General features: G+C 46.5%; 1 protein-coding gene across 1 annotated transcript; it reads right to left on the bottom strand.

Moving 5' to 3' along the window:
• Positions 1 to 14968: 14968 nt before the first annotated feature.
• Positions 14969 to 16405, bottom strand: LOC135564263 (uncharacterized). The gene has a single exon (XM_065008528.1). It carries the CDS (start codon positions 16403 to 16405, stop codon positions 14969 to 14971), a length of 1437 nt encoding a protein of 478 aa, XP_064864600.1.
• Between the last annotated feature and the right edge of the window lie 421 nt (positions 16406 to 16826).

Here is a 16826-nt window from a genome sequence, read left to right as displayed (position 1 = left end):
TGGTAGAGTAGGCCAGTAGATGGTAGAGTAGGCCAGTAGATGGTAGAGTAGGCCAATAGGTAGTAGAGTAGGCCAGTAGATGGTAGAGTAGGCCATAATATGGTAGAGTAGGCCAGTAGATGGTAGAGTAGATAGTAGAGTTGGCCAGTAGATAGTAGAGTAGGCCAGTAGATGGTAGAGTAGGCCAGTAGATGGTAGAGTAGGCCAGTAGATGGTAGAGTAGGCCAGTAGATGGTAGAGTAGATAGTAGAGTAGGCCAGTAGATAGTAGAGTAGATAGTAGAGTAGGCCAGTAGATAGTAGAGTAGGCCAGTAGATAGTAGAGTAGGCCAGTAGATGGTAGAGTAGGCCAGTAGATAGTAGAGTAGGCCAGTAGATGGTAGAGTAGTCCAGTAGATAGTAGAGTAGGCCAGTAGATAGTAGAGTAGGCCAGTAGATGGTAGAGTAGGGCAGTAGATGGTAGAGTAGGCCAATAGATAGTAGAGTAGGCCAGTAGATGGTAGAGTAGGCCAGAATATGGTAGAGTAGGCCAGTAGATGGTAGAGTAGATAGTAGAGTTGGCCAGTAGATGGTAGAGTAGGCCAGTAGATAGTAGAGTAGGCCAGTAGATAGTAGAGTAGGCCAGTAGATGGTAGAGTAGGCCAGAATATGGTAGAGTAGGCCAGTAGATGGTAGAGTAGATAGTAGAGTTGGCCAGTAGATGGTAGAGTAGGCCAGTAGATAGTAGAGTAGGCCAGTAGATAGTAGAGTAGGCCAGTAGATGGTAGAGTAGGCCAGTAGCTGGTAGAGTAGGCCAGTAGATAGTAGAGTAGAACCCGTAGATAGTAGAGTAGGCCAGTAGATAGTAGAGTAGGCCAGTAGATAGTAGAGTAGGCCAGTAGATGGTAGAGTAGGCCAGTAGATAGTAGAGTAGGCCAGTAGATGGTAGAGTAGATAGTAGAGTTGGCCAGTAGATAGTAGAGTAGGCCAGTAGATAGTATAGTAGGCCAGTAAGTGATAGAGTAGGCCAGTATGAGGTAGAGTAGACCAGTAGGTAGAATAGGCCAGTAGATGGTAGAGTAGGCCAGTAGATAGTAGAGTAGGCCAGTAGATGGTAGAGTAGGCCAGTAGGTGGAATAGGCCAGAATATGGTAGAGTAGATAGTAGAGTAGGCCAGTAGGTGGTAGAGTAGGCCAGTAGGTTGTAGAGTAGGCCAGTAGGTGGAATAGGCCAGAATATGGTAGAGTAGGCCAGTAGATAGTATAGTAGGCCAGTAGATAGTAGAGTAGGCCAGTAGATAGTAGAGTAGGCCAGTAGATGGTAGAGTAGGCCAGTAGATAGTAGAGTAGGCCAGTAGATGGTAGAGTAGATAGTAGAGTTGGCCAGTAGATAGTAGAGTAGACAAGTAGCTATGTGAGTAGGCCAGTAGATAGTAGAGTAGGCCAGTAGATAGTAGAGTAGGCCAGTAGATGGTAGAGTAGTCCAGTAGATAGTAGAGTAGGCCAGTAGATAGTAGAGTAGGCCAGTAGATGGTAGAGTAGGGCAGTAGATGGTAGAGTAGGGCAGTAGATGGTAGAGTAGGCCAGTAGATGGTAGAGTAGGCCAGTAGATGGTAGAGTAGGCCAATAGATAGTAGAGTAGGCCAGTAGATGGTAGAGTAGGCCATAATATGGTAGAGTAGGCCAGTAGATGGTAGAGTAGATAGTAGAGTTGGCCAGTAGATAGTAGAGTAGGCCAGTAGATGGTAGAGTAGGCCAGTAGATGGTATAGTATTCCAGTAGATGGTAGAGTAGGCCAGTAGATGGTAGAGTAGATAGTAGAGTAGGCCAGTAGATGGTAGAGTAGATAGTAGAGTTGGCCAGTAGATGGTAGAGTAGGCCAGTAGATAGTAGAGTAGGCCAGTAGATAGTAGAGTAGGCCAGTAGATGGTAGAGTAGGCCAGTAGATAGGCCAGTAGAGTAGTAGGCCAGTAGATGGTAGAGTAGGCCAGTAGATAGTAGAGTAGGCCAGTAGATGGTAGAGTAGATAGTAGAGTTGGCCAGTAGATGGTAGAGTAGGCCAGTAGATAGTAGAGTAGGCCAGTAGATAGTAGAGTAGGCCAGTAGATGGTAGAGTAGGCCAGTAGATGGTAGAGTAGGCCAGTAGATAGTAGAGTAGGCCAGTAGATAGTAGAGTAGGCCAGTAGATGGTAGAGTAGGCCAGTAGATGGTAGAGTAGGCCAGTAGATGGTAGAGTAGGCCAGTAGATGGTAGAGTAGGCCAGTAGATGGTAGAGTAGGCCAGTAGATAGTAGAGTAGGCCAGTAGATGGTAGAGTACGCCAGTAGATAGTAGAGTAGGCCCGTAGGTGGTAGAGTAGGCCAGTAGGATGTAGAGTAGATGGTAGAGTCGGTCAGTAGATAGTAGAGTAGGCCAGTAGATGGTGGAGTAGGCCAGTAGATAGTAGAGTAGGCCAGTAGATGGTAGAGTAGGCCAGTAGATGGTAGAGTAGGCCAGTAGATGGTAGAGTAGGCCAGTAGATAGTAGAGTAGGCCAGTAGATAGTAGAGTAGGCCAGTAGGTAGTAGAGTAGGCCAGTAGGTGGTAGGGTAGGCCAGTAGATAGTAGAGTAGGCCAGTAGGTGGTAGAGTAGGCCAGTAGATAGTAGAGTAGGCCAGTAGATAGTAGAGTAGGCCAGTAGGTGGTAGAGTAGGCCAGTAGATGGTAGAGGAAGTAGAGGAAGTACCATTTTGGAAAGAGACTGAATAAGCCGTGTCCTGGACTGTGTCTGTCTGAGCTTTTCTCTGCATGAAAGTTGTTTGTCATTCATTAGCATCCACATCATTATTTTGGGGTAGCGTCGATTGAATATCTGATTCAGCTAATGAATTTGGAGGATTAATTTCACTGCAACAATGCATCAATTGTTTCCAGTAAGGGATGAAGCAGAGGCGGAGGGGTGGGAGGGAGAGGGGGGTGCGTAGGGGACGAGACAGCTAGCGACAGCAAGCTTGCTTGGGTTTTTTTGCTCGGTAAACTGATCATACACAACATGTACTAATGCTGCTGTAGAGAAATCCATTGATCGGCAGTCCCGTGGCGTTTTGCTTTTCTAATGATATCTGAGACGCTGTTGAGTAATAGCAAAGGGGAGCGACTTCTCCCCAGCCCTCCAGAGCCATCTATTGTGGAAGGATAATAATAACTCTGGATTTGAGAAGTGAACTTTATGAAGGTTCTGTCTGGATGTAGGCAGAATTCCAAATGGCATTCTATTCCCTTTGACCAGGACCTATAGGGATCTGGTGAAAAGTAGTGCACTTTATAAGGGAACATGGTACCATTTGGGACATATCCTGGATGTGGGCTCAGAGCCTGAAACCACAGCTAGCATAGCGGTCTGACTGGGGTTGTGTTGTGTGTGTCGGTCTCAATCCATCTCTACAGAGGGAAGGACAGAGCAGGTTGAGGGAGGTTCCTGGACGGTGGGGTGGGGTGAGGGCCCTCGGGTGTCCCTGTATTAGAGCAGCTATGCATCACTATGGGTTTCTAAAGAATATGATCCATCTTGGGAGGGGACCATTGAGTGTTTAGAGATAAGAAGAATCTGATATTTGTCAAGAATCTTAAGTAGACTTGAAGGCAAGGAAGGATGGTTTTTAACACGATGACAGTACTGACCATCAAAACAAGCCTGTCAAAGATTATGCAAATTATGGACTAATGGTCAAAGAATGCTTTAATCATATTGTTCTAGAGTTTATGTCCATTCCTTGCCATTACTTCATAAAGGTGGGAGGAGGTTCCGTAAGTTAAACACATAACTGGGACAAGGAGCCTGCTTGTCTGTGTACTGTACATGAAGATGCAGAGAGATAGGGGCTACATGGTGACAGTGTTGCCAATGAGGGATTGGTGACAGCAGGGGCCCACACCCAACACACTTGTTCGCCAACACCCACCAGACATACACCTGACCTCCCTCTCTCTCTCTTTCTCACACTCATGCCCTTGGACCAGGCGACTGCATTGTGCTTCCTTCGGCCAATAAGGAAGAGTAAAATCCTGTTCAGAAACAGGTTAAAAACAGACCATTAAGTTTAACGAGCGTAACGCCTCGAAGGGACATATGCCACGCCACTGTGAAACTGTAATCGCTCATTTCAGGGAAGGTGAACAAGACACCAGTGGAACACTGGAAGATGGCTGCCAAAAAATCCCTCCTGTTTCTGTTTCAGACAGTGGATATGTCCCAAATTGTACCCGATTCCCTATATAGTGCACTACTTCTGACCAGAGCCCTACGGACCCTAGTTAAAAGTAGTTCACTAAAATAGGGAATAGGGTGGCATTTGGACGCATCCCAGTTCAGTTCTACGTGCTCCAGCAACATAATTATTTCACCAAACCCAGCCAAGCTTCTGGATCGACACCATAATTATTTCACCAAACCCAACCAAGCGTCTGGATCAACACCATTATTATTTCACCAAACCCAACCAAGCATCTGGATCAACACCATAATTATTTCACCAAACCCAACCAAGCGTCTGGATCAACACCATGTTATTTCACCAAACCCAGCCAAGCGTCTGGATCAACACCATAATTATTTCACCAAACCCAACCAAGCGTCTGGATCAACACCATAATTATTTCACCAAACCCAGCCAAGCGTCTGGATCAACACCATAATTATTTCACCAAACCCAGCCAAGCGTCTGGATCGACACCATAATTATTTCACCAAACCCAACCAAGCTTCTGGATCAACACCATAATTATTTCACCAAACCCAGCCAAGCGTCTGGATCGACACCATAATTATTTCACCAAACCCAACCAAGCTTCTGGATCGACACCATAATTATTTCACCAAACCCAGCCAAGCGTCTGGATCAACACCATAATTATTTCACCAAACCCAGCCAAGCGTCTGGATCAACACCATAATTATTTCACCAAACCCAACCAAGCTTCTGGATCGACACCATAATTATTTCACCAAACCCAGCCAAGCGTCTGGATCGACACCATAATTATTTCACCAAACCCAGCCAAGCGTCTGGATCGACACCATAATTATTTCACCAAACCCAGCCAAGCTTCTGGATCGACACCATAATTATTTCACCAAACCCAGCCAAGCGTCTGGATCGACACCATAATTATTTCACCAAACCCAGCCAAGCGTCTGGATCGACACCATAATTATTTCACCAAACCCAACCAAGTCACTGAGAGTGAGTTCTCAGAGGAGGGTTTCAATTCAGAAGAACGTTCCTGTTTCTAGTCATTAGAACAGTTCAGTTGAAGTGTTCTTCATTAAGCTGTTTATTATTTCATTTGGATCATTAGTCATAAATAGCTACATAATTGCAGTTATTAGTAGTTTAGCACAGTTCAGTTGCATTATATTCTCCTAAAAGCTGTACATGGTTCAATTAGCTGAAAAAATGTTAATTTGTCTAATTCACAAAGGCAGTGTAGCTATACAAGCAAACAAAATATGTACAGTATATTGAGGGTATTTTCAGTATGTTGCAGCTTTATAGGCCAAACCGTTGGGTGAATTTCACACAAAATATCTGTATGCGCCATTTCTGAAAAGAATAGGTACTGTACGTGTAACAGTATAACTTTAGACCGTCCCCTCGCCCATACCCGGGTGCGAACCAGGGACCCTCTGCACACATCAACCACAGTCACCCACGAAGCATCGTTACCCATCGCTCCACAAAAGCCGCGGCCCTTGCAGAGCAAAGGGGAACCACTACTTCAAGGTCTCAGAGCAAGTGACGTCACCGATTGAAACGCTATTTAGCGCGCACCACCGCTAACTAAGCTAGCAGTTTCACATCCGTTACATACGTATAAAGATTATGCGATTTATCAATTTAGTAAATGTTTTTGGCAGATTGTTTTAATCTTCTGCAGTAACTTATGTTGTGTTTTGCAGAGGACTGTGACAGTTTCTGAAGGAGAAAACAATGACTAGTTGCTGTGGATCTGTCAGCAGAACGTTTCAATTCAACATGTTTTGCACTCTTCCTGGAGTTTATTATGGATCCCCATTAGCTCCTGTCAAGGCAGCAGCTACTCTTCCTGGGGTTTATTATGGGTCCCCATTAGTTCCTGCCAAGGCAGCAGCTACTCTTCCTGGAGTTTATTATGGATCCCCATTAGTTCCTGCCAAGGCAGCAGCTACTCTTCCTGGAGTTTATTATGGATCCCCATTAGTTCCTGTCAAGGCAGCAGCTACTCTTCCTGGGGTTTATTATGGGTCCCCATTAGTTCCTGCCAAGGCAGCAGCTACTCTTCCTGGAGTTTATTATGGATCCCCATTAGTTCCTGCCAAGGCAGCAGCTACTCTTCCTGGGGTTTATTATGGGTCCCCATTAGTTCCTGCCAAGGCAGCAGCTACTCTTCCTGGGGTTTATTATGGGTCCCCATTAGTTCCTGCCAAGGCAGCAGTTACTCTTCCTGGGGTTTATTATGGATCCCCATTAGTTCTTGCCAAGGCAGCAGCTACTCTTCCTGGGGTTTATTATGGGTCCCCATTAGTTCTTGCTAAGGCAGCAGCTACTCTTCCTGGGGTTTATTATGAATCCCCATTAGTTCCTGCCAAGGCAGCAGCTACTCTTCCTGGGGTTTATTATGAATCCCCATTAGTTCCTGCCAAGGCAGCAGCTACACTTCCTGCGGTCCTTCAAAATTAAGGCAGTTATATATTATTAAAAACATTAAAATACATTCATTACAGAATTCACAACACAGTAAGTGTGTGCCCTCAGGCGCATACTCAACTGCCACATACAGTATCTACATTGCAAAATCCATGTGTACGTGTGTGTGTGTTTAGTGCGTACGTTATCATTTGTGTAAATGCATGTGTCGGTGCCTATGTTTATGTTGCTTCACAGTCCCCATCGTTCCATAAGGTGTATTTTTATATTTTTTCTTTTAATCTGGTTCTACTGTTTGCATCAGTTACTTGATGTGCAATAGAGTTCCATGTGGTCATGGCTCTATGTAGTACTGTGCACCTCCCAGAGTCTGATCTGGACTTGGGGACTGTGAAGAGACCTCTGGTATGCATGGGTGTCTGAGCTGTGTGCTTGTCATTTAGACAGACAGGTAGGCGCTTTTAACATGTCAATCCCTCTCACAAAAACAAGTAGTGATGAAGTCAATCTCTCCTCTACTTTGAGCCAGGAGAGATTGACATGCATATTATTAATGTTTGCACTCTGTGTACATCCAAGGGCCAGCCTTGCTGCCCTGCCCTGTTCAGAGCCAATTGTCATTTTCTGAGGTCCCTCTTTGTGACACCTGACCATATGACTGAACAGTAGTCGATAAAACTAGGGCCTGTAGGACCTGCCTTGTTGATAGTGCTGATAAGAATGCAGAGCAACGCTTTATTATGGACAGACTTCTCCACATCTTAGCTACTGTTGTATCAACATGTTTTGACCATGACAGTTTAAAATCCAGGGTTGCTCCAAGCAGTTTAGTCACTTCGACTTGCTGAATTTCTACATTTAGTTGAGGTTTAGGGTTTAGTGAATGATTTGTCCCAAATACAATGCTTTTAGTTCTTGACATATTTAGGACTAGTTTATTCCTTGCCGCCTATTCTGGAAATAACTGCAGCTTTTTGTTAATGGTTGCAGTCATTTCAGTTGCTGTAGTAGCTGACGTGTATAGTGTTGAGTCATCCGCATACATAGACACACTGGCTTTACTCAAGTCGTTAGTAAATATTGAAAAAAGTAAGGGGCCTAGACAGCTGCCCTGGGGAATTCCTGATTCTACCTGGATTATGTTGGAGAGGCTTCCATTAAAGAACACCCTCTGTAACTCTTTATCCACAATATAGCAGGGGGTGTAACACATACGTTTTTCCAGCAGCAGACTATGATCGATAATGTCAAAAGCCACACTGAAGTCTAACAACACAGCCCTACAATATTTTTATAATCAATTTCTCTCAGCCAATTTCTCTCAGCCAATCATCAGTCATTTGTGTAAGTGCTGTGCTTGTTGAATGTCCTTCACTATATGCTGTCAATTTGTTCACTGCAAAATAGCGTTGTATCTGGTCAAACACAATTTTTTCCTAATATTTACTAATGGTTGGTATGAGGCTGATTGGTCAGCTATATGAGCCAGTAAATGGGGCTTTACTATTCTTAGGTAGCGTAATTACTTTTGCTTCCCTCCAGGCCTGAGGGCACACACTTTCTAGTAGGCTTAAATTGAAGATCTGACAAATAGGAGTGGCAATATCATCCATTATTATCCTCAGTAATTTTCCATCCAAGTTATCAGAACCCGGTGGATTGTCATTGTTGATAGACAATTGTTTTTTGCACCTCTTCCATACTCACTTTACAGAATTTAAAATTAAAATTCTTGTCTTTCATAATTTGTTCTGATATACTTGGATGTGTAGTGTCAGCGTTTGTTGCTGGCATGTCATCCCTAAGTTTGCTTATCTTGCCAATGAAAAAAATCATTAAAGTAGTTTACAATATCAGTCGGTTTTTTAATGAATGAGCCATCTGATTCAATGAATGATGGAACTTAGTTTGCCTTTTTTTACCAAAATGTAATGTAAGCTTTTTTACCAAAATGTAATGTCATCCCTCTCAACCATACAATTGTTCAATTCCTCATCAATCCATGGGGATTTAACAGTTTTTGCAATCATTTTCTTAATGGGTGCATGCTTGTTAGTAACTGGGATAAGCAATTTCATAAATGTGTGAAGTGCAGTGTCTGACCCAAAAAATATTCTTTACATCAACGACATAGGAATCACTACAAAACTTATTGTATGACCTCTTATACACAATATTAGGCCCAGCCTTTGGAACTTTGGTTTTCCTAGATATGGCTACTATATTGTGATCAATACATCCGATGGATCTGGATACTGCTTTCAAGCTAATTTCTGCAGCATTAGTGAAGATGATGATCAATACATGTTGATGATTTCATTCCTGTGCTGTTTGTAACTACTCTGGTAGGTCTATATAAGGTCCTACAGTTGTCGGTGCATGTCAGAGCAAAAACCAAGCCAAAAACCAAGCTCAGAGACAGGTTTGTGTCGAGGCACAGATCTGGTAAAGGGTTCAAAGAAAAGTATGCATCATTGAAGTTCTCCAAGACATTGGCCTCCATCATTCTTAAACGGAAGAAGTTCGGAAGCACCAAGACTCTTCCTAGAGTTGGCCACCCGGCCAAACTGAGCAATCAGGGGTGTAGGGCCTTGGTCAGGAAGGTGACCAAGAACCTGATAGTCACTCTGACAGAGCTTCAGGGTTCCTCTGTGGAGATGGGAGAACCTTCCAGAAGGACAACAATCTCTGCAGCACTCCACCAATCAGGCCTTTACGGTAGAGTGGCCCTACGGAAGCCACTGTCTCACTGTATAATGGTAGGAGACGGGCACAGGAATACATAATAGTTTTTTTTATTTCTCCACCCAAAATAAAGTGTCATGAAAACGACAGGGACGAATCCCAAAACAAACACGTACAGTGCCTTGCGAAAGTATTCGGCCCCCTTGAACTTTGCGACCTTTTGCCACATTTCAGGCTTCAAACATAAAGATATAAAACTGTATTTTTTGTGAAGAATCAACAACAAGTGGGACACAATCATGAAGTGGAACGACATTTATTGGATATTTCAAACTTTTTTAACAAATCAAAAACTGAAAAATTGGGCGTGCAAAATTATTCAGCCCCCTTAAGTTAATACTTTGTAGCGCCACCTTTTGCTGCGATTACAGCTGTAAGTCGCTTGGGGTATGTCTCTATCAGTTTTGCACATCGAGAGACTGACATTTTTTCCCATTCCTCCTTGCAAAACAGCTCGAGCTCAGTGAGGTTGGATGGAGAGCATTTGTGAACAGAAGTTTTCAGTTCTTTCCACAGATTCTCGATTGGATTCAGGTCTGGACTTTGACTTGGCCATTCTAACACCTGGATATGTTTATTTTTGAACCATTCCATTGTAGATTTTGCTTTATGTTTTGGATCATTGTCTTGTTGGAAGACAAATCTCCGTCCCAGTCTCAGGTCTTTTGCAGACTCCATCAGGTTTTCTTCCAGAATTGTCCTGTATTTGGCTCCATCCATCTTCCCATCAATTTTAACCATCTTCCCTGTCCCTGCTGAAGAAAAGCAGGCCCAAACCATGATGCTGCCACCACCATGTTTGACAGTGGGGATGGTGTGTTCAGGGTGATGAGCTGTGTTGCTTTTACGCCAAACATAACGTTTTGCATTGTTGCCAAAAAGTTCAATTTTGGTTTCATCTGACCAGAGCACCTTCTTCCACATGTTTGGTGTGTCTCCCAGGTGGCTTGTGGCAAACTTTAAACAACACTTTTTATGGATATCTTTAAGAAATGGCTTTCTTCTTGCCACTCTTCCATAAAAGCCAGATTTGTGCAATATACGACTGATTGTTGTCCTATGGACAGAGTCTCCCACCTCAGCTGTAGATCTCTGCAGTTCATCCAGAGTGATCATGGGCCTCTTGGCTGCATCTCTGATCAGTCTTCTCCTTGTATGAGCTGAAAGTTTAGAGGGACGGCCAGGTCTTGGTAGATTTGCAGTGGTCTGATACTCCTTCCATTTCAATATTATCGCTTGCACAGTGCTCCTTGGGATGTTTAAAGCTTGGGAAATATTTTTGTATCCAAATCCGGCTTTAAACTTCTTCACAACAGTATCTCGGACCTGCCTGGTGTGTTCCTTGTTCTTCATGATGCTCTCTGTGCTTTTAACGGACCTCTGAGACTATCACAGTGCAGGTGTATTTATACGGAGACTTGATTACACACAGGTGGATTATATTTATCATCATTAGTCATTTAGGTCAACATTGGATCATTCAGAGATCCTCACTGAACTTCTGGAGAGAGTTTGCTGCACTGAAAGTAAAGGGGCTGAATAATTTTGCACGGCCAATTTTTCAGTTTTTGATTTGTTAAAAAAGTTTGAAATATCCAATAAATGTCGTTCCACTTCATGATTGTGTCCCACTTGTTGTTGATTCTTCACAAAAAAATAAAGTTTTATATCTTTATGTTTGAAGCCTGAAATGTGGCAAAAGATCGCAAAGTTCAAGGGGGCCGAATACTTTCGCAAGGCACTGTATATTTTTATAACTCAGGGATGTAACCCAAACAAAAGAGCGAGGTGTAAACCTCGAAATAATACCCGGGAAGAGACCCGTAATAACAAGTGCACGAAAGTCGATACAACAGAGCACAGGTACTCACAAGACCAACAGACATGGGACAATAATCAACAAGGACAACGGGGAACAGAGGGCACATATATACACATATTAATCAAGGGGATGGGAACCAGGTGTGCGTAATGAGTCAAGACAGTCCTGGGTTGGTGGTAAGGATCCAGTTCAGTGACACCTAGAAGGCCGGTGACGTAGACCCCTGAGCTGGTGAACGGAATGAGCAGCAGGACCGGGGGAATCCGTGACAGCCACTCCTCAGTAAAAGGCACATGACAGTCCGCTTGGAGTTTGCCAAAAGGCACCTAAAGACTCTCAGACCATGAGAAACAAGATTCTCTGGTCTGATAAATCCAAGATTGAACTCATTGGCCCCACGGTGAAGCGAGGTGGTGGTAGCATCATGCTGTAGGTTTGTTTTTCAGCGGCAGGGACTGGGAGATTAGTCAGGATTGAGGGAAAGATGAACGGAGCAAAATACAGAGAGATCCTTGATGAAAACCTGCTCCAGAGCACTCAGGACCTCAGATTGGGGGCGAAGATTCCCCTTCCAACAGGACAACGACCCTAAGCACACAGCCAAGACAACACAGGAGTGGCTTCGGGACAAGTCTCTGAATATCCTTGAGTGGCCCAGCCAGAGCCCAGACTTGAAACCGATCGAACATCTCTGGAGATACCTGAAAATAGCTGTGCAGCAACGCTCCCCATCCAACCTGACAGAGCTTGAGAGGATCTGCAGAGAAGAATGGGAGAAAATCCCCAAGTTCCCCCAAAAAATATGGTTTATTATGTATAGATTGATGAGAAGAATTTGAGAATAAGTCTGTAACTGAACAAAATGTGGAAAATTTCAAGGGGTCTGAATGCTTTCCAAATGAACTGTATTTATTTATATTTTCTTGAACTAGGCAAGTCAGTTTAGAACCAATTCTTATTTTCAATGACAGCCTAGGAACAGTGGGCCTTGTTCAGGGGCAGAACGACAGATTTTTACCTTGTCAGCTCTGGGATTTTATCTTGCAACCTTTTGGTTACTAGTCCAACACTCTAACCACTAGACTACCTGCCGCCCCTACACTCTAACCACTAGACTACCTGCCGCCCCTACACTCTAACCACTAGACTACCTGCCGCCCCTACACTCTAACCACTAGACTACCTGCCGCCCCTACACTCTAACCACTAGGCTACCTGCCGTCCCTACACTCTAACCACTAGGCTACCTGCCGCCCCTACACTCTAACCACTAGGCTACCTGCCGCCCCTAGACTCTAACCACTAGGCTACCTGCCGTCCCTACACTCTAACCACTAGACTACCTGCCGCCCCTACACTCTAACCACTAGGCTACCTGCCGTCCCTACACTCTAACCACTAGGCTACCTGCCGCCCCTACACTCTAACCACTAGACTCCCTGCCGCCCCTAGACCATAACCACTAGGCTACCTGCCGCCCCTAGACTCTAACCACTAGGCTACCTGCCGCCCCTACACTCTAACCACTAAGCTACCTGCCGCCCCTAGACTCTAACCACTAGGCTACCTGCCGCCCCTACACTCTAACCACTAGGCTACCTGCCGCCCCTAGACTCTAACCACTAGGCTACCTGCCACCCCTCCACTCTAACCACTAGGCTACCCTGCCGCCCCCCCCCACTCTAACCACTAGGCTACCTGCCGCCCCCCCACTCTAACCACTAGGCTACCTGCTGCCCCTACACTCTAACCACTAGGCTACCTGCCGTCCCTACACTCTAACCACTAGGCTACCTGCCGCCCCTACACTCTAACCACTAGACTACCTGCCACCACTAGGCTACCTGCCGTCCCTACACTCTAACCACTAGCCTACCTGCCGCCCCTACACTCTAACCACTAGACTACCTGCTACCACTAGGCTACCTGCCACCACTAGACTACCTGCCACCACTAGGCTACCTGCCGTCCCTACACTCTAACCACTAGGCTACCTAGTGGGGAATATTGGTGCACACGTGTTTTGGGGTATATTCTGTACGTACGTAAGGTTTATAAATGAGGCCGTTGGTGAGTTATTGTATTAATGTTACTGGTGCATCATCAGTAGTCATTTTCATGGCAAACACAACACTGAAGCAAACCGCTAACACACACGAACAAACAAACACAGTCAGGATACGACAGTAGAACATGACGGCTGCTCTTTCAAATCAAATCACATATGTATCGTCATGTTTCACAAACTAACAATGAAATGCTTTAGGAAAAAAAATTGTAGTAACACGAAGAATAAATACACAATGGTCAAGGCCATTCTGGCTCGAGGAAGAGTCTTGGTGGTTCCACATTTTCTTTCATTTAAGAATGATTGAGGCCACTGTGTTCTTGGGGACCTTCAATGCTGCAGAATTGTTTTGGTACCCTTCCCCAGATCTGTGCCTCGACACAATCCTGTCTCGGAGCTCTACGGACAATTCCTTCGACCTCATGGCTTGGTTTCTGCTCTGACATCCACTGCCTTTCCAAATCATGTCCAATCAATTGAATTGACCACTGGTGGACTCCAATCAAGTTGTAAAAACATCTCATCGATGGAAACAGGATGCACCTGAGTCTCAGAGCAAAGGGTCTGAATACTTATGTAAATAAGGTATTTCTGATTTAAATATTTTCACTTTGTCATTATGGGGTATTGTGTGTAGTGTGATGGGGGGAATAAATAATCATTTTAGAATAAGGCTGTAAATGAACAAAATGTGGAAAAAGTCAAGGGGTCTGAATACTCTCCGAATGTAAATCATAATTGGACAGGTAGTTAAGACAAGTTCCTCTAAGATCCATTGTGGAAACCAGCTCACTCCCAAATATACTCAAATTTGACGTTTATTTCATTTCGTTATTTTGAATCGTTATTTCAAGTCCTTTTTTTTTTACACAAAGCAACAAAAAAATGCAGGGGAGTAGAGTCCGACCCCTGGGCTAATCGTCCGACCTTTCACCTGTCTCATAAAGACCACTTTTAGAACATAACAGCACCTTCCCGGTATCCTGGAGCGAGGGAGGAGAGGACGGAGATGAGGAGGGAGGAGAGGACAGAGAGGAGTGAGGGAGGAGATCTGGGCATAACAGCACCTTCCCGGTATCCTGGAGCGAGGGAGGAGAGGATGGAGAGGAGGAGGGAGGAGTTCTGGGCATTGTCTCTCTCTCTCTGGAAGACACTAATGGCTTTTTGTGTCATGTGTTTTTCACTCAACTCTTGACACATGGATGTGGTTACAGTACCACTCTTTCTCTCCTCCTTTAGGACCATTACGGTGGGATTTGTAAAAAAAAAAAAAATCTATATATCCTGTGTGTGTGTGTGTGTGTGTGTGTGTGTGTGTGTGTGTGTGTGTGTGTGTTTCCGTGTTGTAATGCCGTCGTTAATACAATAAAGATATGTTAATGAGACAGGCAGTAACACCAATAAACTGCTGGGTGGTTTGAGCCCTGAATGTTGATTAGCTGACAGCCGTGGTATATCAGACCGTATACCACGCGTATGACAAAACATTTACTTGTACAGCTCTAATTACTTTGGTAACCAGTTTATAATAGCAATAAGGCACCTCGGGGGCTTGTGGTATATGGCCAATATACCACGGCTAAGGGCTGTAGCCAGGGATACACATTGCATCGTTCGTTCGAACATCCGTTAGCCGTGGTATATTGGCCATATACTACACCCCCTCGGGCCTTATTGCTTAAGTATTCTCTTGTCAGAAGAGGTTGGTGTAATGTTGATGATGATGTGTTTCGGTCGGAGGTAGGTGCTGGGAGAGACCGGAGGAAGGTGCTGGGGGAGACCGGAGGAAGGTGCTGGGGAAGACCGGAGGAAGGTGCTGAGGTGAGGTCGGAGGAAGGTGCTGGGGCGAGGTCGGAGGAAGGTGCTGGGGCGAGGTCGGAGTAAGGTGCTGGGGCGAGGTCGGAGTAAGGTGCTGGGGTGAGGTCGGAGGAAGGTGCTGGGGGAGACCGGAGGAAGGTGCTGGGGTGAGGTCGGAGGAAGGTGCTGAGGCGAGGTCGGAGGAAGGTGCTGGGGGGAGACCGGAAGAAGGTGCTGGGGGAGACCGGAGGAAGGTGCTGGGGGGAGACCGGAGGAAGGTGCTGAGGCGAGGTCGGAGGAAGGTGCTGAGGTGAGGTCGGAGGAAGGTGCTGAGGCGAGGTCGGAGGAAGGTGCTGGGACGAGGTCGGAGGAAGGTGCTGGGACGAGGTCGGAGGAAGGTGCTGAGGCGAGGTCGGAGGAAGGTGCTGGGACGAGGTCGGAGGAAGGTGCTGAGGTGAGGTCGGAGGAAGGTGCTGGGGCGAGGTCGGAGGAAGGTGCTGGGACGAGGTCGGAGGAAGGTGCTGGGGCGAGGTCGGAGGAAGGTGCTGGGGGGAGACCGGAGGAAGGTGCTGGGTGGAGACCGGAAGGAGGTGCTGGGTGGAGACCGGAAGGAGGTGCTGGGGAGACCGGAGGAAGGTGCTGGGGAGACCGGAAGGAGGTGCTGGGGGAGACCGGAAGGAGGTGCTGGGGGAGACCGGAGGAGGTGCTGGGGAGACCGGAAGGAGGTGCTGGGGAGACCGGAGGAAGGTGCTGGGGGAGACCGGAGGAGGTGCTGGGGGAGACCGGAGGAAGGTGCTGGGGGAGACCGGAAGGAGGTGCTGGGGAGACCGGAAGGAGGTGCTGGGAGGAGACCGGAAGGAGGTGCTGGGGGAGACCGAAAGGAGGTGCTGGGGGAGACCGGAAGGAGGTGCTGGGGAGACCGGAGGAGGTGCTGGGGGAGACCGGAAGGAGGTGCTGGGGGAGACCGGAGGAAGGTGCTGGGGGAGACCGGAGGAGGTGCTGGGGGAGACCGGAAGGAGGTGCTGGGAGGAGACCGAAAGGAGGTGCTGGGGGAGAACCGAAGGAGGTGCTGGGGAGACCGGAAGGAGGTGCTGGGGGAGACCAAAAGGAGGTGCTGGGGAGAGACCGGAGGAAGGTGCTGGGGGGAGACCGGAAGGAGGTGCTGGGGGGAGACCGGAGGAAGGTGCTGGGAGGAGACCGGAGGAAGGTGCTGGGGGGAGACCGGAGGAAGGTGCTGGGGGGAGACCGGAAGGAGGTGCTGGGGGGAGACCGGAGGAAGGTGCTGGGAGGAGACCGGAAGGAGGTGCTGGGGGAGACCGGAGGAGGTGCTCATTTTGGAAATGGATGGCTCTCTCTTTTCAAACTTGTAGTGCTGATATTTTAGGAGTCTCAGCCACGAACATAGGCTGACAGTACGTGGCCTTCAGTATTGCAGGCTTACATAGAACTAAGGCAGAGCAGCTAGCGAGGTACTGGTGTCTGTTTCCATAAGTGTCCATATCAATGTTTGAGTCCTTCTCGACTGTAATGTGATTTGTGGATTCAAATAAAGTATGAAAAATGTGAATGTGTGTGTGTGTGTGTGTGTCTATGTGTCTGTCTCTGTGTCTCTGTGTGTGTGTGTGTGTGTGTGTGTGTGTGTGTGTGTGTGTGTGTGTGTGTGTGTGTGTGTGTGTGTGTGTGTGTGTGTGTGTGTGTGTGTGTGTGTGTGTGTGTGTGTGTGAATACCGAGGGTAGCCAGGGTAAGAGTCATC

Source organism: Oncorhynchus nerka, linkage group LG24 (genome assembly GCF_034236695.1).
Source record: "Oncorhynchus nerka isolate Pitt River linkage group LG24, Oner_Uvic_2.0, whole genome shotgun sequence".
Taxonomy (NCBI): Eukaryota; Metazoa; Chordata; class Actinopteri; order Salmoniformes; family Salmonidae; genus Oncorhynchus; species Oncorhynchus nerka.
This window is presented reverse-complemented; position numbering and strand designations above follow the sequence as displayed.

What these genes read in the sequence shown, in the direction of transcription:
- LOC135564263 (XM_065008528.1), bottom strand. Translation starts at nt 16,405, where the DNA reads ATGAGCACCTCCTCCGGTCTCCCCCAGCACCTCCTTCCGGTCTCCTCC.